The 22,909-nt window shown below is 34.2% G+C and overlaps 3 protein-coding genes across 4 annotated transcripts in view; 2 read left to right on the top strand and 1 right to left on the bottom strand.

The window, feature by feature from the left end:
* The window catches only part of LOC139145282 (serine/threonine-protein kinase ATR-like), a 95,565-nt gene that overhangs the window by 43,015 nt on the left and 29,641 nt on the right, over window positions 1–22,909 (bottom strand). For both annotated transcript variants that reach the window (XM_070716329.1, XM_070716330.1), the window contains exons 14-18: window positions 3,011–3,078; window positions 2,571–2,658; window positions 2,376–2,470; window positions 583–686; window positions 282–380 (exon numbers count right to left, since the gene is read on the bottom strand). In XM_070716329.1, the coding sequence (XP_070572430.1) occupies window positions 282–380; window positions 583–686; window positions 2,376–2,470; window positions 2,571–2,658; window positions 3,011–3,078 (454 nt within the window). The remainder of the gene's footprint in view (window positions 1–281; window positions 381–582; window positions 687–2,375; window positions 2,471–2,570; window positions 2,659–3,010; window positions 3,079–22,909) is intronic.
* LOC139145280 (calpain-A-like) lies at window positions 4,549–10,625 on the top strand. The gene is made up of 11 exons (XM_070716327.1): window positions 4,549–4,685; window positions 4,841–4,972; window positions 5,367–5,498; window positions 5,789–5,985; window positions 6,448–6,616; window positions 7,109–7,281; window positions 7,881–7,958; window positions 8,413–8,642; window positions 8,956–9,092; window positions 9,531–9,739; window positions 10,108–10,625. Exons 1-11 carry the CDS (start codon window positions 4,599–4,601, stop codon window positions 10,142–10,144), a joined length of 1,581 nt encoding a protein of 526 aa, XP_070572428.1. The 5' UTR covers window positions 4,549–4,598; the 3' UTR covers window positions 10,145–10,625.
* LOC139145279 (calpain-A-like) lies at window positions 14,945–20,735 on the top strand. The gene is made up of 11 exons (XM_070716326.1): window positions 14,945–15,100; window positions 15,244–15,375; window positions 15,814–15,945; window positions 16,234–16,430; window positions 16,877–17,045; window positions 17,502–17,674; window positions 18,142–18,219; window positions 18,571–18,800; window positions 19,103–19,239; window positions 19,690–19,898; window positions 20,265–20,735. The coding sequence occupies exons 1-11, from the start codon at window positions 15,014–15,016 to the stop codon at window positions 20,299–20,301; spliced, it is 1,581 nt and encodes a 526-aa protein (XP_070572427.1). The 5' UTR covers window positions 14,945–15,013; the 3' UTR covers window positions 20,302–20,735.

Here is a 22,909-nt window from a genome sequence, read left to right as displayed (position 1 = left end):
GCTCACTAGTTATTCTTGCATCCACAAGGTGTCACACTACTTTACAAATACAATAATTGTACAAATCTATCTACTCTTAGTGATTATGAAGAGTTTCTGAACACTATAATGAAACAGAGAGATAGATGAGAAAGCAAGTTGACATACCAGTATATTTATTGTAAAATGTTGTTTTTGTTCTATGAATTGTTTAACCAGAAGTGCATTCCTAAAGGAGATTTGAATGGAACAAAGCAAAATTAACTGGAGGTTGAGAAACCTGACTTTTTTGATCAACCTACCTGACAAGACAGGCAGTCTTGGAAAGCACAAGGCCCAGACGGCCTACAACTTTGGCTGCTTCTTCCAGAATTTCTAAACTGGTATCCTTCAGAACATCACTGAAATGTAACAGGAGTTCAGAAGGATTAATAAAACTGGTGGAAAGACATCTCAAACTACCCGTATATATAATAGAATGAAGTGTGTGAAGTTTGCTTTGTCTCAGAAAACAGCCAATCATCAATATATCTTTTTTGGTACAGATATCGTGTCAGCCAATCAGGATGAGTTTAACAGAGCGTTAGCCACAAGTTAACTTACTGAAGACAATCATTCACAAGATGGTGTGAGTTTGATCCTAGAGTCAACATGAGTACAGGAAAGCCATGAACTGCCGCCAGTCTCACTTCATCTATGCTACTTCCCTGAAAGAAAGAATAAGATAACTAGACTGATTTGTCAAAGTAAAGTGATGCAAGTTATTTTAGATAATTCACACTTCAGAAGTGAAAGACTTCGACTTTTGCTCAAATTTTCCACAAATAAACTTTTACCCGCTGTCTTTCAAAATCTAGCATAAATACTGGGGGTCACTGTTCAAAATTTGGTACTAGAGAAACAAATTACCAAATATTTACTGCTATTTCAAATTCAAAATGGCCACCATCCCTGTGTTATCAATCTGGGGCAGAGTAAAATAATCCAATTTTCACAAAACTAAGCCAGTGAAAACTTTATTTACTCCACAAGCTTCAAAATGAGCCTCCACAAATGACCGGCCAAAAGAATATTGTAAAAGTTTGAGAGTCTGAAGAATATCTGTCCTTAAGGCGCATTCTACCTTAATGAAAGATGATATACCAAGGTATACAAGTTAAGGTGGTTGGAAAGGCTATTTTTGCACCAATTCTTTTCTCAGAGTTAATGTAAAGTTTCAAGTGTTAGAATCAAGATATTTAGTTCAAATTTTCAGGATAACTCCCTTAGTTAATACTTTCTCCAAAGAATATGAAAATTGTATATTTGCAGCCATGATTTTGAAATATGACACCAATCAATATTAAAATTTAATTTTTCATATTTTTTTTACATATTTGAATTTAATAATAATTGGATAGTATCAATATTACCAAATAAGTTATAAATATGTTGACACCATTTATTGTAAGATTTGTACTGCAGGATTTGTAAATAAAATTTGTTTTTATGATTTTACATGGGTTTACATATCAAAAAATTATTAAAAATTCTTTCAAATTTCAAAATGTGATTTTTCAAAAAGTACTTCAAATACAGGAAAATTGTGCCATACAAATCTTATCTGTAACCTTGTGAATAGGCTGTAAAATTTCCATGTCCATATCTCATTTCAAAGGTTGGATTAAATTGGTATACAATTATGTAGAAAAACTGTTATTCTGTCAAAAATGTTGAAAACAAGCCATTTTTGCACCCCTCTTTTGAAGTCATAGAGCAGTTTTTTTGGTTAATCTCACTTTTGACACCTCTTTGACACTCAAAGAATCTAAAAATGCATTTACAATAGCAGTCACTCACTCTGAATGCCAGCATCGCCTTGTCAAACTTTCCTGAAAAACAGCAAATAATGACTTTCCCTTTTCAAACATTTTATTAAAAGCTAGGGGACCTCTACCATAGTTAATACACTAAGGACTCCCCAACTTCTTCTTATTTGGTCAGTTTTTCAGAAGTTTCAACAGGCTATAACTCTGCAATGCCTTTGTGCCCAAATGTCTAGTTTTTTTTATTCCACAGAGAATGTTGACTACTTTTATATTTTAATAGTTTTATTGAAGTTTATAACTGACGCTCTAGCCTTTCCAACCACCTTAAGTATTGATTTTGTGTGTTACTAGTGTTAAATCTGTGGTTATGCACATAGATTGAATCAATGTTGTATACTGTACACTGTCAGTTCATCTTTCCAATATGTGACTGATCCAGGGCCATTTTACGAATTAAAGTCAGCTCTCATGCTGGTCAATACATCCAAAAGTAATAAACATTGTAGGAAAAAAAAATCATTCACAAGAGATATTGTGGACTGATGAGATCAATGTACACTGTTACTGTAAGTAGAGTTGATGTCTTACCAATGCTGCTGAGATAACATGAATCCTCCATTTGGATGCGATTTCTTTGGGGACAAAACACAGTAAATGCACCGCTTCAGACTGAGCCGCTGGACCTGAAGATAGAGAGAATAGATATTGTTTGAATGCAGCAGATTTGAATAGTGTATGAGAAAGTGATCCGCTGGATGCAAAACAATCATTCTGCATGCTTACCAATCTTGTCTGCCAAACTTGTACTTAGAGCTGCAACATCCTGGCGTGACACATGATGTGGTCGTAAGTCCATCCACTTGGCTTCCATCTAAAAAAGAAATTAATACGGCCGAGCTATGGCAATGGGAAAGGTTATACTGATAAATGTATAATATTTTGTATTGTCAGGTTGTGTCAACTGATGGGAAGATCACATAGTCGTGTAAATAGAGTCAGAAAATTGTTACAACTGTCAAATATAACAGCACAGGGCTTACTAGTAAACATCTTTTCCATTAAAAAGTAATGATATAACTGTAATAGTAGGTGTTAATAAACTCAACTGTAAATGGCAAAACTAAAAGAGTTGTTCCCTCAAGATTTACTAATAAGATAATGCATTGTTGAACCATGTACAATCAATCTGAGAGTATTACATGTAGCCTATGAAGGATATTTACCTGTAACCATGGCAGTGACAGCATCCATGTCAGCGAATGTAAGACATCAGCTGGTAATCTCAAAGTACCTACAGAGTAACAAATGTTCATTGAATTCTGTATCAATTGCTGATTGTGATTGTGTGATTGTTGTTACATGTAGCATTGAATGCGCAACATTGGCTGCCGCCATTTGAAATTTGGACAAATGACATTATGAAGCTGGTGGTCAGATCCTTTCACATGTAATATGAATGGCAGTATAGTTTTGTTGATGAAAAAACTCTTCACTCTCTTGTGAAGACGATATCCTGTCCAGTACCTGATCTGTTGTACCTTTACTGTAATCTGATCAATAATGCCATGTGAGACATATATAAAGCCTAAGAAAATTGATATCAATTATTGTATTCCATTTTGAGAGCCACTACCAGTATATTCAGTTATATCAAATATTCTATTAAATTTGTCACCATCAAACATCAACCTTTTCAACAACACAAGAAAGAGTTGGACACTTTTAAAGTATGTCTTCACAGTCTTAGTATTAAAATGATAACAAGTATTTGTCACCTGAGTTCTAAAGTACCACTACTAGCCTATCCCTTGGCATACCAAAGCAATCATGTTGAACAGAGGACAGCTGACATGTAACTTGTTCAAACTCTTTATGTTGGCTTCCAAACTTTAAGAAAATTGAAGCATGCTTCCATGTACCGGTACTTCCGGGTAGCTAACAATTTTCAAACAGTCACTACATTCAGATGTCAAGATGTGTTCAGAAACAGTTTTTATGACTTTCAACTTAAACTTTTTTATACTTAAAGTTGAAGGAAGTTGACCAGATGATCTACTGACAGAACTTTCTAGTCTGACAGTAAAATCATTGATCTATTTACATCAAAATCAAATAAGTTACTTGCATTGTTAGTTTATCTCTTTGCACCAATCAGTGATGAGTAACAATTGTCAGATCCCTCTTAATTTATTGATTTTGCAACTTCACAGCACAAACATCATCTATTGTCACATTCTTTACATCAAAAGTGCATTACAAAGTGACAAAACATGGACTACCGGTAAAATCCAGACGAGACTAATATAACCTGTAAAATTGAACAAAAGCTTCTCGTTTTATGAGTGACGTTTATAGAAAACGATCTTTATCCTATCTTTCTGAGTGAAGTTGAAGGCCATGATTGTATCTGTTTGAAACAATTATCACCAAAAATAGTGAAAGTGCAGAATATTTAGATATAAGCCACACTGCTACATCTTCGAAATCTACAACCTTTTGATTTCTTGTCTCCTTGAGTGAGAGAAGACAAATCAATAGTGAGATACAATGTTATGATTACGTGCAACATGCCTCGTATCATGTTTACGTGCAGTGCAATATTAGATGACCTCCATCCTAGCTCGACTTGAAGTTCAAGTTCATGCCCACTTCCTTCCTGAACACAGACTTTTATGAGATTCTTCTTGACTTGGGTGGTGAAGTTCAGGGATAATACCGGTTTATATAAACCAACGGTGGTGAGCTCCACCAGAACAGTTCACTACAAACACCTCAAGCTAACAAGACTTACAAGAAATCTACGGAGACATCATGAGTGGAAAAATTATTCAAAGACGTGGTCTGTGGAAGAGAAGATCCTCAAGATTACTGCAGATCCTCAATACTATGACCCACACAGTAAGTTTAACAGTTGCAGCAAAGCTAACATCAACTTTTGAACTTCTCTCTAACCAGTCTATGTTTCAATCTGTCTGTAACTAATCATGTCTGATATGAAAGTGACAGCCTAGAAATCGTTGTAATTTATATTGTAATGTTTGCCCTTCTTACAGAATGTTGAAGAAATACGTAACAGAGTCATCCACAGTGGTGCTTTATTTGAGGACGAAGACTTTCCAGCCAATGAAAGCTCTCTTTTCTACAGTGAAGCGTCATCTAGAGGAATTGAATGGAAGAGACCACAGGTAGGTTTTATCAACACAATGAATTTTAACAACGTAAATTTTGAAACGGGTTTTTCATCTACTCTACATTTTTTAAGATTTACTTTGCAAATAACACTAAAGATACACATTGGACGCTGATGAAATGAATATTGCTGGCCATCATTGTAAATTTTTGTAGTGAAATATCTTTTACATATAAGCACATAAAATGGAACTTTGACAAAAAATCAAAGCAGCACCTTTCCCAAATATTTGATAAAAAGTAAAATAGGTCCATGAAGAAACTTAAGCACTATACTTTTAAATCAATTGACAGAATTGGTTCATGTGTAATTTTTGCAGTTTAACAGACCTGTGACTAAACAAGTGTATGAAAAACTACTAAAAATATAATCTTTTTATGATTAAACAGGAAATCATTGAAGACCCACAACTTCTAGTTGATGACATCAGCCGTGATGATGTAGTTCAGGGAGAGCTGGGAGACTGTTGGTTTCTTTCCTCCTGTGCAGCCATTGCTCAACAGAAAAGATTTATGGAAAAGGTACAGACTCCTGGTCCGTTATACTGTGGGGGATATAAGGTCATTAGACAGTGTGATTATACCGCGTGTAAAGGGAGAAGATCACAAATATTTTTCATCCACACAGCACTAGGGCACTGATAAGTATGGCAATTAAATGTTCGATACTAGATATTCATCATCTTCATAATGTGAAAGGGTCTTAAAAATTGTTTTCATTTTATAGTGACAAAGTTTACTGCACCAGTTTACGAATACATGGTGTGGTATTTTACTTTTTTTCATAACCAAATCCTATGTTTGCTTCTTAGATCATTCCAAAGAAACAACATCTCTGGCAAGATGACAACTACATTGGACTATTTCATTTCAAATTCTGGCGATTTGGGAAGTGGGTTGACGTAGTGGTTGACGATAGACTTCCTACACGATTCAACCAACTGATGTTTGCAAGATCCCATGATGAGAGAGAACTCTGGGTGGCTCTGCTTGAGAAAGCCTATGCAAAGTAAGTGGTGACAGAAATCACTGAATGCCTGTAGCAAAATGTTAAAACAAAACAAAGTTGGAATCTTAACTTAACTATCTTGTAACACTTTTTTGACTGTGAAGAGTTTTATGATTGGTGTTTAGATCACTTTCAATAAATTAATACATGAACATTGAAAAGAACTCTATAGATGTTTTTGCTCCCCATTTATTTGCTAAAACTTGTTTCATATCAGTAATTATTTTAAACACAGCTGGAGAATCTGATTTGAAATTTGAATACTTATTGAGTAATGCCTTTGCTTTCTGCCAAATATTATATGCAAGCCCAATGTGACATTTGTTTTCCCATCTTTGTTCATGCGCATTATCATACTGATACAGAAATTATTTATAAAACTGACTTACATGTATGTAACAAAGACAATGGTTAATGTCAACCAGAATTTTACAATCTTGTCATTACTGTATTACTTTTCAGATTACATGGTTCATATGAAGGTCTTGCAGGAGGGCAGGCATCTGATGCATTGGTTGACATGACAGGAGGGTTGACTGAAAGATATGACCTCAAACGCCCACCGGCCAATCTATATCAACAGCTTGTCAGAAATGCCCGCTATGGTTCATTCATAACATGCAGCAAAATGGTATGTGCAATTTTAAGTATTTCAAACATTTCAAATGGTTTTGATTTCATTGTGTATGAAAAAATCTGATTCAAATTATCTGTATGCAAATCAAATAGATGATAAGTCTGAAATCTTGACCAATGAGAAATGAGTATGAAGTCTCCATCAACAATAAATCCCAGATTAGACTTCTGTATGTAAATAGCAACATCAAACAAAATACAGAATTGTTCTACCATACAAGTATGGATACAAAGGATATTTGCTCTTGCTTGTTCGACTGCAAACAATTTGTATTTCTTTATTGAATTGTAATCTAAATTTGAATAAAAATACCAACATATGATTCTGAATCAAAAGTATAACAGAGATAAATTTTCCAAAAAGAGATCAGCAAAATATAGTAAAAGACATGAACATCCACACTGTCCTGAGATTGATATTTTTATAAAAATACACATCGTCTCACAGGTATATTGAATGAGTTGGGCATGTCTCTCTATTTATCAGGGTGACTGGAGATGTTCTGAGACAGCAGATCGGAATGGTCTGATATCTGGACATGCATACACAGTCACAGATGTGAAGAGATGCAGATTACTGGATGGAAGTGTTGAGAACTTGGTGAGAGTCAGGAATCCATGGGGGAATGAAATGGAATGGAATGGAGACTGGAGTGACAAGTGAGTAGGAATTTCATATTGCTTAACCCTTTGAGTGCTGTAATTTTTACCACCGTAATTTTACTGATAATTTTTTGATAATTTTGGACCAAATAGACATCACATTTCATTGGCTACAGTTTGTTATCAAAATTTTGACAAAAATCTGAAAACATTGACTGGAGTAACCGGTATTTTCTAAAGGTGACAAAAATTGACTTTGGTGCTCAAAGAGTTAATCTGAGGAATCCTATGAGGAAAAATCACAGATTTAGGAAATAGAGGGCAAAGTCAGTCTGCTATAACACATGGTGTTCAGAAATCTTTGAAATCTACCCCATATTTTTGTTGATAAATGACCACGAAAGGGAAAGATTGTACAAAATTTTCCACTTTCAGAAATGAAGCAGTTTTCATGGAAAAACAGCCAGCTGCACAAATTAGTAAACAGCGGAGGACTTTTTGTGATGTCTGTCTCAAAATAAACATGGTCACCCTGTCCAGAATATGTTTCACTAAAGATAACACAAGACTATGTCTTCGTTTAAGTGCTGAAACAGAAGCCAAGAAGTTTATAAAGTAAGAGAATAATTTGAATGTGTCATCACTTTTTTCCACAGTTCCAGGACCTGGGATTACGTTTCTGATGAAGAAAAGCAATTGATTGGATGGAAAGACAGTGATGACGGTGAATTCTGGTAAGTCCTCATCATAATGTCAGGGTTCTATTTTCTAGTCACAGGAATTGGCACTTTTTAGTATGTCTATATTTTGTTTTGAAATTTTAAAGCTACATGGTGTGAACACAAATGACACAATAATTCCTGCACAAATAATTATATATGAGTTTTATAGGCAACTAGATTGTATAGTTGAGGATAATGCAAAGGAATAAAGATTCAATAAGAAACATTAATAGAGGCAACGGTAACAAGCTTCAATCAATTTGCCAACTTGTAATTACAATTGTCCATGAACTGACACCTGACTGTCTTGTTCGGTCCATTCTGACACTATCTCATCAGATTCTATGGTTATTAATCTTCATCAATGCAAATCTCAGAGCATCAAAGTTTAAAGGGTTTTACCTAGATGAAGTACACTATCCTCAATGTATTCTGGTGAATTACATGCCACTTTCTCTCACTACAGGATTACATATGAAGATTTCTGCCAGCATTTCAATGAAATCACAGTCTGTACAACTGGTCCTGATTTTGATGGAAATGGAGTTGCTGATGTGGTGGAGAATCAAGGAGACAGCTATTACTCAGCATCAATGACAGGAAGCTGGGTGAAGGGTTTGAATGCCGGCGGGTCAAGAAACAACCTCAAATCATTTGCAACCAATCCACAGTTTGTGTTCACACTGACAGAACCAGGTAATTAAAAATAAAATTCAATGCTCAAGACATGCAAATACTGCAGAAAAAGTAGATACTTGGCCTTGCAAGACAAAATATGGAACTATAGTGAAAGCTACAAGCATGCAATTTCACATTAACACTAACTCATATTGATTTCCCACTAACCAACTACTGAGATTATGAAAAAGAATAATCATTATTAATGTGAAAATGTAAAACAGCATAATGAACATGATTTACACTGGCAATTGTTTGAAAGTTGAATATTACAGCCTGTTAAATGAGAGATTTCTAACATATCATAATCTTTTTTATCATTTTTGTTCAGATGAGTGGGATCCAGAGGTTGATGACATAAAGATGAAGGGAAAATGTTCCGTTGTGATAGCACTGATGCAGGAATACAGACGTCGCAAACAATATCTGACTACAAAGTACCACCAGATAAGCTTCATACTTTACAAGGTAAACCACTCACAAAAATGTGGTGACTTTGATAAAACATGCTCAAAAAGAATTTTTCATATGAGAATTTTCAGTTTGGTGACAATCTGATAACAGAGTGATATTACACAAAAACATGTGACCAATGTACTTAAATATCTTTCATGGATTTTCCAATGCCAGATATCATCTGTATGGTTGGAAAAATCTGAAGTATGGCAGTATAAGGTTACAGTCTATTTCTTATCTATTTCTTCATATTTTCACTCCTCCCAGTGACTTTAAAATCTAGAAGACAATGTTTGGCCTGATAACAGTGGGAGAATGATATAGATTTACAGTGTTTCATTAATAGGCGACAAGACTTATAAATAAACACCTGACCTTACATATCAATCTTTCGACCGTTATTTTCAATAAGCTATATTGTATGATGCATCTTTTTTTCTCATCTTGTAGACTGACAATGCAAACAAAAGACTTCCCATGGACCACTTCATGTACAACTACCCAGCTGGAAAGTCTGGTGTTTACATCAACTACCGTGAGGTCAACAAACGTTTCTCACTGGACCCAGGCAGCTATGTCTTGATACCTTCAACATTTGATGCAGGATGTGCAGCCTCATTTCTAATCAGAATATTTGCAGAGAAGAATTTTCAATGCCAGTAAGAATCTTTATTCAAAAATTTCTGCAGACTTTTTTTTCATACTGAGAAGTAATTAACCTCTACCTGACAATATGATTTATAGTTTTCAATTTCTTGATCTTCAAAAGGCGATAAATTTGTAAAAAGTCATTATCATTATATTGGAAAATACAGATAGAAATGAGTAAATATCAATAAATATCCCAATATTGTTAGTTGGTATGTATGATGAACTAACTTGTCAGAATTACCGTAAAAAAGATTTTTCTTTCAAATTAGAATGCATGGTTTACAGTCCCTCACAAACAAAACTCGTAAAATTCAGGTAGCAACTATACTGTATGTAACATGTCAGCTTATATTTTTCCTTTTAATTCCATTTTCAGTGAACTTCCTGACGCAGTGTCCAAATCATTCTTATAGATGATCACCACAGATTTTATGAAAGAAATTCACTAGATGCCATGAAGATAATCATCAAGAAGCTGAAGAGTAAACTTGTTTAAAATTATAGACGCCATTTTTGTCAGCAATTGATGAAAATAACAGTTTGTAGAGCTTATCATTGACAAGGGCAATCCATTTACTTCAGAAACTTTATATTCCTTGTGATATTTAAGAAAAATTTGAGAACAATATCATGTTTGTCTGGAAAATACATTCTCTGTACAGAATGAGACAGATGTGCCATGAGCGTAGATTTATTTACTCTGATATAAATTCAACAATCAACACAGTTTTGAGCATTTATATCTTAATATGAGTTGATGCAATGCTTTACAGTGAGTGCCACTTTCATTTTGCCAAATAGTTTATAAAATAATGAAAATCAAAATACAATTTTATTGGTGCAGATTTCATGTCAAAGTACTTAAACATATTTCTGTGGTATTAATATTTATTTGAACAAATTGGTAGTACGCCATGTATTTATTTATTTATTTATTATTTATTTATCTTTGATCAGTGATTTACATCAGAAAGAAATTCATTTTTGCAACCTGTACTATCATTAAGGATTTCAAAATAGTTTATACAATAAAAATATTAATCATGAATCATTTCAGAAATTAATTTCCACATTCGTCATCTGATATCAAATATGTCATTTTGGGGTTTTAAAATCATATCTATTTGGAAGAATATTTATTTTTATTTCAACTAGTGGTATTACTGCTCTTTGTTTGATTAGCCTTCTTTGACATTAATGTTAATATTAAAAGAAAAACAATAAAACATTGGAAAATAATTTAAAATGTATCTGTCTATATTCTTTTACAACTCCCATATCATAAATTACAACTATTCTGCATGTACCTGAAATGAGCTCAATTTCAAAATCAACCACAGACATAGTCCAACATAAAAACAAACAACTGGCATGACTTGTCTACACTGATACTCAATGAAAGTTACACAGAAGAATTGGGGCTTATAGCAAAATGCCATTCTGGATCACGCACTCTGCCCCGCCCAAACTGTATTTATACAGCATGCTACTTCTTAGTATAAGAATCTGCATACAAAAGAGACATGACAATGTTCTCTCATCTTGTAGGACTCTCCTTTCAAATATGTATTTAATCTTTTCATCTCTATGTCAAAACTGGTATCAAAACTGAACTTGCTTGAAAAGTAAATTGTATGGAGGAAGTCATGGCTGTCAGACTGACACTGTATGGCTTCACTGATTAGAACTCCTCATGGTCTTAAGGGGGTGCTGCACTTTTTTGCAAATATTCATGCGATTGTTATTAATTTATTAACCCCAGATTAAAATATTGGTTGGGTTCACCTTTTAGCTTGTCAGGCAGTCGAAAGTTGCGCGATAGAGAAGTCTTAATTTATGCAAATGTATGCAAATCACCCAAATTCAGGGCTTCTTTTTGCTCCCTATTTTCAAAATTTCAAAAGAAGTTAACTCCACTTTGGCTGGGTCAAATTTTCTGAAATTTTCTCACTATGTATGTTCTTTGAATGCTATATAAAAATGACTATTTTGTTTGGCAATAAATTTCATACAATTTGAATAAGAGGCATTTCAATTTTGCTATTCATGATTTTAATCAATTTTTTGAGAGTCAGTCTTTCGACCCTTGCCGTTTAAGAATGAGGATAGATAATGCAATTTAATAAAATAGTCGTTTTTTTCTAATACATATAGTCTTCTTTCAAGTGAAATATTACATTTTAGAAAATGGTGTCAAGTTTTTTACTTAAATTAATTTTGATCATTAATACTAAAATTCAGGTTTTTTACCCCAAATATACACATACTTCATCCTTTGAGTAAACTACTGCTACCATACTAAACTTTAGAGTCTCTGCTTTTTGAAAATATATATAGTATTAGGGGGTTGCTTGTCATCTTTGATGAGAAATATTGCTTTGAAAAAAACAGTGTTGGCAACATGCAGCTCCACCTTAAGAGACCATTGTACCAAGACCCGACAGCAGGAAATGTAAAACAGATGAACTATTCTCAACCTTGCCAGGCGCAGTTTGGTATTGCTTAAATTATAGAATATCTTTAAAAGATGACACCGCCTGTAAATATCACCTTAAGTTCAGTATTATTTTCTAATGAATTTTTAATAATTTTTACACCAAATACAGTGTACCATATCAGACTCTTCTCAAACCACACACACACACGTTTACAGACACACATACACATACACATAACGAACATTGTACTTGTATAAAGTTTCAATAGAATATGTTCTTGCATATCTGAGAAAAACAGTAGCTCCAAACATGCAAATAGATCATCATACAGTGACACAATGTGATGTGCATATGAAAATCATAAGTGCAGTGTTTTTGTACCAAGTTTGAATCGAATCGATTCAGACATGTCCTAGTAATGGCTCTAGCCACTGAAAAAACCACAGGGACTCATAATGGCTATTTAAGTCGATATTACAGCGTTTTTCTTTCTTTTTCAATGTTACAAATAAATCAGCTGAAGAGCACAACACTTGTGTAGCTGTCTTTTAAGAAAAACACTGTAATATTGACTTAAATAGCCACTTATGAGCCCCTGTGAAAAAACTAACAAAATGGCTACTTAGAGCCCATATTTGGTCGTACCACTAAATACATTGACATACATATGTATGTCATAATATATTTTCATTATACCAACTATGAATGAGATCTGTTCAGGTATGTCTACGTAATGGCTCTGTACATGCAAAATTCATAAGAAAGTGGATGCCTGGCTGCCAAATTGGATTGTGTAACAAAATAAACTAACATGCATATGCACCTCACGGTACAGTGTCCTTGGTACCAAGTTTGAATGATATCAGTCCAGCCATGTTTGGGAAATTAGTACAGTAAGCATAGCGAGGGCAGGGCAGGAAGTAGGCATGGCTAGAGGTCACGGAACTAAAGGTCACATTTACGAGGACGCACTATACATGCCAATACAAGCTACACAAAAGACAGCTACAAAAGTGCTGTGCTCTTCAGCTGGTTTATTTGTAACATTGAAAAAGAAAGAAAAACGCTGTAATATTGACTTACATAGCCATTTATGAGCCCCTGTGGTTTGAGTAATGGCATATTTCCCATTCCCAAATTTTATCCACTGGAACTAAAAACTTTGGACAAATATTTGTTTTGTTTACAAATGATAGAAATATGATGTGGAAGGTGCCCTGTGCGGATGAGGCAAACCAACATTTAACAACAAAACATTATTACTGGTTCTTTTTCTGATTAGACTGTTGTGCTGTTCCCGATGACTAGGTATAACAAATTTAGTCAATCAAATTAGAATAGAGCAATTTACATCAGGAAACTAAAAAAAGATATTTGTGTTTCTCTCTTAGCAAGAAAAAGCCTCTAAATTTTAAAGATGGCCACTTGGCAGTCAATGCTATCTAATACAAAAGTAGCCTCTGACAACAGTGGAGGCAAAACAACCAGACATCTCTTTGAAATAAGAACTGCTACTGCGTTATCCCTCAAGATCAAGACAGTCCAATGCAAGACCCCATGTATTTTCTGCTGTAATCTTATGAGTTGATTCCATATAAGAAAGTATTAAGCCGAGAAACACAACGTCAATCATTTCATTTTCAAAGCTAACAAGTACTCAGTGATATAAAACCTTATACTTTTGTTATCATCATACATTAAGCTTTGACATTACATGAGGAAGACTGAGAACACTTCCAAAGTCTGCACCATGTTAGCTTTTCGTTTTTCATTTTCCCAACTTTCACCTGGGTTTCTACAGTACCTCTGCTAGCCTATCCTTGGAATACCAAAGAAATCATGTTTAACAAGGATAGCTGAAATTGTACTACAGTTCAAAACTGTTCATGTATACATGTACCTCCAAAATTTAACACAATAAACATGTAAGCTTCAATGTGCTTTTGGGTAGCTTGCAGTTGCACTTTATAATAGCGTACACCTGGTACATGTCGATGTCAAGGTAGTTTCAGAAATAGTTTCATGCCTTCAAACTGAAAATATTTTTACTTACAGTTGAAGGAAGCTGACCAGCTGATCTAAAAAGAAAACTTTCCAGTCTGACAATAAAATCATTGACCTATTTACATCAAAATCAGTTGAGTTGTTTGCAAATGTCTTTGTACTAATCAGTGATGATTCATGATTGTCAGATGCCTCCTCATTATTGATTTTGCAATTTTGAAGCAATGACATAACCTATTGTTACACTCCCTGCCTCAGAACTACGTCACTAGGTCACTTTAAAACATAATGGACTACTGATGAAATCTAGACTAGACTGGTACAAGTAGTAAAACTGAACAAAAGCTTCTTTTATGAGTGATGTTTATGGTAAATAATCTTTATTCTATCTTTCTGAGTGAAGTTGAAGGACATGATCGCATCTGTTGCTATTTTAGGAGTCCCCATATCACTAACATTAATCAAAGTGTAGACAATTTTAAATATGTGTAACAGTATTATGTCTTAAAAATCTACTATACATTGATTTATCTTCTTTATATGCAAAAGCAAAAGAGACATCAGTGATCAGATACAGTGTTTTGCTTACGTGCAACGTGCCTCGTATCATGTTTATGTGCAATGTACAATTTGATGACCTTCATCCTAACTTAACTTGAAGTTCAAGTTCATGCCCACTTCCTTCCTAAACACAGACTTTTATGAGATTCTTCTTGACTTGGGTGGTGAAGTTCAGGGATAATATGGGTTGATATAAACCCACTGTGGTGAGCTCCACCAGAACAGTTCACTACAAACACCTCAAGCTAACAAGACTTACAACAAATCTAAGAAGACATCATGAGTGGAAAAACCATTCAAAGACGTGGTCTGTGGAAGAGAAGATCCTCAAGATTACTACAGATCCTCAATACTATGACCCACACAGTAAGTTAAGCTTGAAAAAAAACAAAGACGAACTTTTACTTTTTAATATGTTTGAGCCTGTCTTTCAATTATCACACAACATATGAAAATGACAGCCAAGACTTTGTTAAAATTTATGTTGTAACATTTGCATTCTTACACAGAATGTAGAGGAAATATGTAACAGAGTCATCCATAGTGGTGCTTTATTTGAGGACGAAGACTTTCCAGCCAATGAAAGCTCTCTTTTCTACAGTGAAGCTTCATCTAGAGGAATTGAATGGAAAAGACCACAGGTAGGTTTTATCAACTTTATATTTGAGTTTTTACCCGTCTCGTGGAATCAGAGAAAGTGTGTGTTCACTTACTCTGTATTGCTTCATTAGCTTCTTATAAATTCCTTTTTACAAAAACATTACACTGAGTCTTGAGAGTACATGTACCTCAAACAAAATGTTGATGGAAAAGGTCTTTACAAGACTGACATACATGATGTGAACTGCTTTTTTGGTGAAATTGTAGTTTTTTTGTACAAGTAGAAAAAATGAAATTTAGTCTACAAGTTCATATGGCATTTTCCCAAAATATTTGAGACATATCAAAAATAATTTCAACAAGGCAGTCTGAACTATATTTTAAATGACTTAACAAAACATATTTCATGTGTATTTTTGAAAATCTGAGACTAAAAAGTGTATAGAAATTTATATGGAATTTCTTTTATTACTCAACAGGAAATCATTGAAGACCCACGACTTCTAGTTGATGACATCAGCCGTGATGACGTAGTTCAGGGAGAACTGGGAGACTGTTGGTTTCTTTCCTCCTGTGCAGCCATTGCTCAACAGAAAAGATTCATGGAAAAGGTACAGACTCCATCATTTTACTATGGGGATGTGTAAGGTTGATGGACAGAGTGACTGTACTGTTCGTAGGGGGAAAATAATTCTCAAATCAATTTTCATCAAAATAGAGTGTAAGCACTGATAAAAACAAAAAGTTAAATCAAGGATACTGGATATTGACAATTGGCATGAAACAAAAGGGTCTATAAAATGTTGTCGACAATTTTGATAAAAATGTACTACGTTTGTAACCACATTGGATGCTATTTCAATATTTTTCATAAATGAATCCTTGTCTGGTATTTCCAGATCATTCCTAGGAAACAACATCTCTGGCAAGATGACAACTACATTGGACTATTGCATTTCAAATTCTGGCGGTTTGGGAAGTGGGTTGACGTAGTGGTTGACGACAGACTTCCTACACGATACAACCAACTGATGTTTGCAAGATCCCATGATGAGAGAGAACTCTGGGTGGCTCTGCTGGAGAAAGCCTATGCTAAGTAAGTAATATCAGGAATCACTGAATGCCTGTAGTAAGATGTTAAAACAAGAGAAAGTTGGAATTTTGACCATCTACTAACACTTATCTATGAAAGTTTTACTATTAGTGTTTAGTTCACTTTTGATAGACTGATAGTTGAACACTGAAAACAAAATTTCATTTGGAATAATGACTCCACTTTTTTTACAGTTGCTTTAAATATATTGTCCCACTATATTTAAAAACATACCCGTATGTCTTGAATTTGAAATTCTTGAGTGTTTCCTTTGCTTTCTACCAATAACTTTATTCAAGCTTCATGGTGGCATTTGTCACTCTAACTTGTATATATACACACTTTATACTATTACATAAATTATTCAAAACAACTGACCCAGGTAACAAAGACAATGGTTAATGTCAACTAGAATTTGACAATCTTGGCATTAATGTTTTACTTTACAGATTACATGGTTCATATGAAGGTCTTGCAGGAGGGCAGGCATCTGATGCATTGGTTGACATGACAGGAGGGTTGACTGAAAGATATGACCTCAAACACCCACCAGCCAATCTATATCAACAGCTTGTCAGAAATGCCCGCTATGGTTCATTTATAACATGCAGCAAAATGGTAAGTGTAACTAACAGTATGCCACTGATGTGTCATACTTGTTTTGCATAAACATCTCAAATATATACTTTGGTTTCATTGCTATGAAAAAAGTTATGCAAATTACCTGCAAGCAAATTAATCAGGTGACAATTTTGACCAATAAGAAATGGGTAGAAGTCTCAAGCAATGCCAAAATCACAGGACACATAGACTTCTGTATGTAATCTGACACCATCCAACATACCAGCACACAAAACTCTCTCAACTGACAAATACAGATACAACGGAAATTTGCAATCAATGTTAAACTTCTTTGTTGGATTGTAATCTGAATTTGAACATGAGAATGGTATAAATGATGAAAAATCTTAGGATAAGTTCCAATGTGGACAATCCTGACAAGGACATTGTATCAGGATCATATTGTCTCATGAGGTGCATTGAATGAGTTAGGCATGTCTCTCTATTTATCAGGGTGACTGGAGATGTTCTGAGACAGCAGATCAGAATGGTCTGATATCTGGACATGCATACACAGTCACAGCTGTGAAGAGATGCAGATTACTGGATGGAAGTGTTGAGAACTTGGTGAGAGTCCGGAATCCATGGGGGAATGAAATGGAATGGAATGGAGATTGGAGTGACAAGTGAGTAGTCAGACTTTCATATTGCTTCATCCGAGGAATCCTATGTGGGAAAAATCATGGATTTAGGAAATAATGGGAAATTTGATACAGAGTGAACATTCAAGTTAAAATTCTGTTGCTATTGTTGTTGGGGGTTTTAACACTGATACACATATTACTGGGTGTTTGAAAGTTTTTCAAACATGTTGCATATATTCACTGAATGTAGCCAGGAACAAATGAGACATCATTCAGGGTTAAGTCCTCTTTATGAATGAAACAATAATAACTGGAAAACAGCAAGCATGAACCAGTGAATACCAGGACATTTTTCTTCTATTTGGCTAAAAATACTGGTATATGCACTTTTCAAAATGCATTTCATTAAAGATAGCAAATGACTGTGTGTCATATCATCTTTTAAATGTCAACACAGAAGCAAAGAAGTTCATAAAAAAATAATCAGAACATATCACCTTTCTCCACAGTTCTAGGACCTGGGACTATGTTTCTGATGAAGAGAAGCAATTGATTGGATGGAAAGACAGTGATGACGGTGAATTCTGGTAAGTCCTCATCATAAGGTTTTACGATACAATTTTAATAAGTTTAGTGGAGGGACTAGTAGATCATATAATTTAGGATAATGCAAAGGTCCCGTTCAAAGAGATATAACAGTAACAAGCTTCTAAATCAATCAATTTGCCGACTGTTATATTTCAAATATATCAAAGGACTGACAGTGACACACGATAGTCTTATCACAATCCTAACTAACACTAGCTTATCTATGGTTATTGATGTTCATGAATGTAAATCTCAAAGACAAAGTTTGAAGGACTTTGCCAAGATGGATTTTAATATCCTCAATGTACTGCATACTATGGTGAATTACATGCTACTTTCTCTCACTATAGGATTACATATGAAGATTTCTGCCAGCATTTCAATGAAATCACAGTCTGTACTACTGGTCCTGATTTTGATGGAAATGGAGTTGCTGATGTGGTGGAGAATCAAGGAGACAGCTATTACTCAGCATCGATGACAGGAAGCTGGGTGAAGGGTTTGAATGCCGGCGGGTCAAGAAACAACCTCAAATCATTTGCAACCAATCCACAATTTGTGTTCACACTGACAGAACCAGGTACAATAGAATTTAATTCTAAAGACATGCAAAAACCTGCATAAAAAGAAGATACTAAGTTTTCCAAGAAAAAAATGGGAACCTGTGAAAGCTACACTGCATGTTTTCATAGTGATATTAAATTATATTGAGTTCACATGTACCAATTTGGCAAACACCGAGAAAATGAAAAATTATTACAAAAAGCAATGATTACAAATGTCAAAACCAAAAACAGCATGCACATGAATATGATTTGCACTGGCAGTTGTTTGGAAGTTGGATATTACAGCCTAACATATGTTTTTATCATTTTTGTTCAGATGAGTGGGAGCCAGAGGTTGATGACATAAAGACAAAGGGAAAATGTTCCGTTGTGATAGCACTGATGCAGGAATACAGACGTCGTAAACAATATCTGACTACAAAGTACCATCAGATAAGCTTCATACTTTACAAGGTAAACAACTTCGACAAATGTAGTGACTTTTGATGAAACATGCTCAAAAAAAGAATTTTTCATGTAAGAATTTTCAGTTTGGTGACAATCTGATAACAGAGTGATATTACACAAAAAAAATGTGACCAAAGGTACTTAAATATCTGTCATGGATTTTCCAATGCCAGATATCATCTGTAAAGTTGGAAACATATGAAGTATGGCAGTATAAGAGTACAGTCTATTTCTTGTCTATTTCTTCATATTTTCACTCAAGTGACTTTCAAATCTAGAAGATAATGTTTGGCCTGATAACTTCAGAAGACATCACATAAATTTACAGTGTTTCGTTAAGAGGTGGCAAGACTTATAAATAAACACCTGATTTTACAATATAAATCTTTCGACCATTTGAATCTCTTATTTTCAATAAGCTATATTGTTTGATGCATCTTTTTTCTCATCTTGTAGACTGACAATCCAAACAAAAGACTTCCCATGGACCACTTCATGTACAACTACCCAGCTGGAAAGTCTGGTGTTTACATCAACTACCGTGAGGTCAACAAACGTTTCTCACTGGACCCAGGCAGCTATGTCTTGATACCTTCAACATTTGATGCAGGATGTGCAGCCTCATTTCTAATCAGAATATTTGCAGAGAAGAACTTTCAATGCCAGTAAGTGTTTCTATTCAAATATTTCTGCACATTTTTTTTCCGTATTGATAAGTTATTAACCTTTACCTCACAATATGATTTTACATTTTTCCATTTCTTGATCTTCAAAAGGCAGTGATAAATTTGTCAAAAGTCATTATCACTATATTGGAAAATACAGATACAAATGAGTAAATATAAACATCCTACTATTGTTAGTTGGTATGTATGAAAAACTAAACTCTTAGAATTATCATAAAAAAAGATTTTTCTTTCAAATTAGAATGGTTTAACAGTCCCTCACAAACAAAACTCATAAATGTCAGGTAGCAACTATACTGTACTTAACATGTAAGCTTATATTTTTCCTTTTAATTCCATTTTCAGTGAACTTCCTGATGCAGTGTCCAAATCATTCTTATAGATGATCACCACAGATTTTATGAAAGAAATTCACTAGATGCCATGAAGATAATCATCAAGAAGCTGAAGAGTAAACTTGTTTAAAATTATAGACGCCATTTTTGTCAGCAATTGATGAAGATCACACCTTTTGAAGAGCTGATCATTGACAAGGGCAATCCATTTATTTCAGAAACTGATTATATTCCTTGTGACACATTCAAAAAATCAAAATACCATGCTTGTCTGTAAAATATGTTCTCTGTAAAAAATCAAATATATCAAGGCAGATGTGCCATGTGTGTAGATTTATTTACTGTGATATAAATTCAACAATCAATGCAATGTTGATGCAATGCTTTACGGTGCCACTTTTATTTTGCCAAATAGTTTATAAAATTATGAAAATCAAAATGATGCAATTTTGTTGGTGCAAATTTCATGTCAAAATTCTTGAACTTTTGTGGTATAATATTTATTTCAACAAATTGGTATTACTCCATTTATTTATGCATTTATTTATTTATTTATTTATCTATTTATCTCTGATCAGTGATTTAATTTGAAAGACATTCATCTTTTGCAACCTGTACTATCATTACGCATTTCATAATAGTTTATATAAATTAAAATATTAATTATGAATCATTTCTGAAATTTATTCCCACACTTGTCATCTGATATCAAAATTTGTCATGGTGGGGTTTTAAAGTCATATCCATTTGGAAGAATATTTATTTTTTTTCCTTCAACTAGTGGTATTACTGCTCTTTGTTTGATTAGCCTTCTTTGACATCTATGTTAACCATGAAAGAAAAAGCAATAAAACATTAGAAAAAGAATTTAAAACGTTTTTGTCTGTGTTCTTTAAACTTAATGTATCAAAAGATACAACTATTCTGCGCCTGAAATGAGCGCAATTCCAAAATCTACCACAGACATGCAAACAACTAGCATGACATGTCTACACTCAGACTCATGCGGCAGAATGGGAGCTAATAGTAAAATGCCATTCTGGATCATGCGCTCCCTTGCCAAACTATATTTATACAATGTGCCATTTCTGTACGAATCTGCATACAAAACAGGCATGACAATGTCCTCTCATCTTGTAAGACTCTTCTTTGAAATATATATTTAATCTTTTTCATCTCTAAATCCAAACTGGCATTTTGAAATGAACTCAGAAGTGCAAAGTAAATTGTATGGAGGAAGTCATGGCTGTGAGACTGACACTGTATGGCTTCACTGATTAGAATTCCTCTTTATAGGCTTTAGAGATACCATTGTACCGGGACCAGACAGCAGGAAATGTAAAACAGGTGAACTGTTCTTAACCTTGCCAGGCGCTGTTTGGTATTGCTTAAATTACAGAATATCTTTGAAAGATGACACAATCTGTAATATCACCTTCAGCATTATTTTCTAATGAATTTTAAATAATTTTTACTCCAAATACAGTGTATCATATCAGATTCTTCTCAAACCACACACGTTTACATAAACACATACAAATACACATATATATAAGAACATTGCACTTGTATAAAAAGTTTCAATAGAATATGTTCTTGCATATCTGAGGAATACAGTAGTTCAAAACATGCAAATAGATCATCAAACAGATACACAATTTGATATGCATATGAAAATCATAGCACAGTGTCTTTGTACCAAGTTTGAATTGAATCGATTCAGGCATGTCCTTGTAATGGCTCTGGCCGCTGAATAAAATAGTAACAAAATGGCCACTTAGAGCCCATATTCGGTCGTACCACTACACAAATTGTAATGCATATGTATGTCACGATATATTTTCATTATACTAACTTTGAATGAGATTTGTTCAGGCATGTCTACGTAATGGCTCTGTACATGCAAAATTCATAAGAAAGTGGATGCCTGGTTGCCAAATTGGATTGTGTCACAAAATAAACTGATGTGCATATGCACCTCATCCATGTTTGAATGATATCAGTCAAGGCACGTTCCAGTAATGGCTGGGGATGGATGGATGGATGGATGGAGTAGCTCAAATTAATATCTCCCATTCCCAGACTTTACCCACTGGAACTAAAAATTTTGGTCAAATATTTGTGTTGTGTATAAATGATAGAACTGTGATGTGGAATGTGCCCTATGCTGATGAGGCATTCCAGCATTTAACAACACAACATTATTCCTGGTTCCTTTTCCAATTAGACTGTTGTGCTGTTCCCAATGACTAGGTATAACAAATTTAGTTGATTAAATTAGAATAGAGCAATTTACATCAGGAAACTAAAAGAGAGATATTTGTGTTTCTCTCCTGGCAAGAAAACACCTTTACATTTTAAAGATGGCCACTTGGTAGTCAATGCAATCTAACACAGAGGTAGCCTTTGCCAAGAGTGGAGGAAAAGCAATTAGACATCTCTTTGAAATAAGAACTGCTACTGCATTATCCCTCAAGACCCAGACTGTCCAATGCAAGAACCTCTGTATTTTCTAGCGTAATCTTATGATTTGATGCCATATACGAAAGCATTAAGCCCAGAAAATTAATATCAATCATTTCATTTTCAAAGCTACCATTTACTCAGTGATATCAAAAATAATATTTTTATTACCATCATGCATCTACATTAAGC

Source organism: Ptychodera flava, chromosome 12 (assembly GCF_041260155.1).
Source record: "Ptychodera flava strain L36383 chromosome 12, AS_Pfla_20210202, whole genome shotgun sequence".
In the NCBI taxonomy this organism is placed as follows: domain Eukaryota; kingdom Metazoa; phylum Hemichordata; class Enteropneusta; family Ptychoderidae; genus Ptychodera; species Ptychodera flava.
The sequence above is the reverse complement of the archived record's forward strand: the minus strand, read 5'-3'. Positions and strand labels throughout refer to the sequence as shown.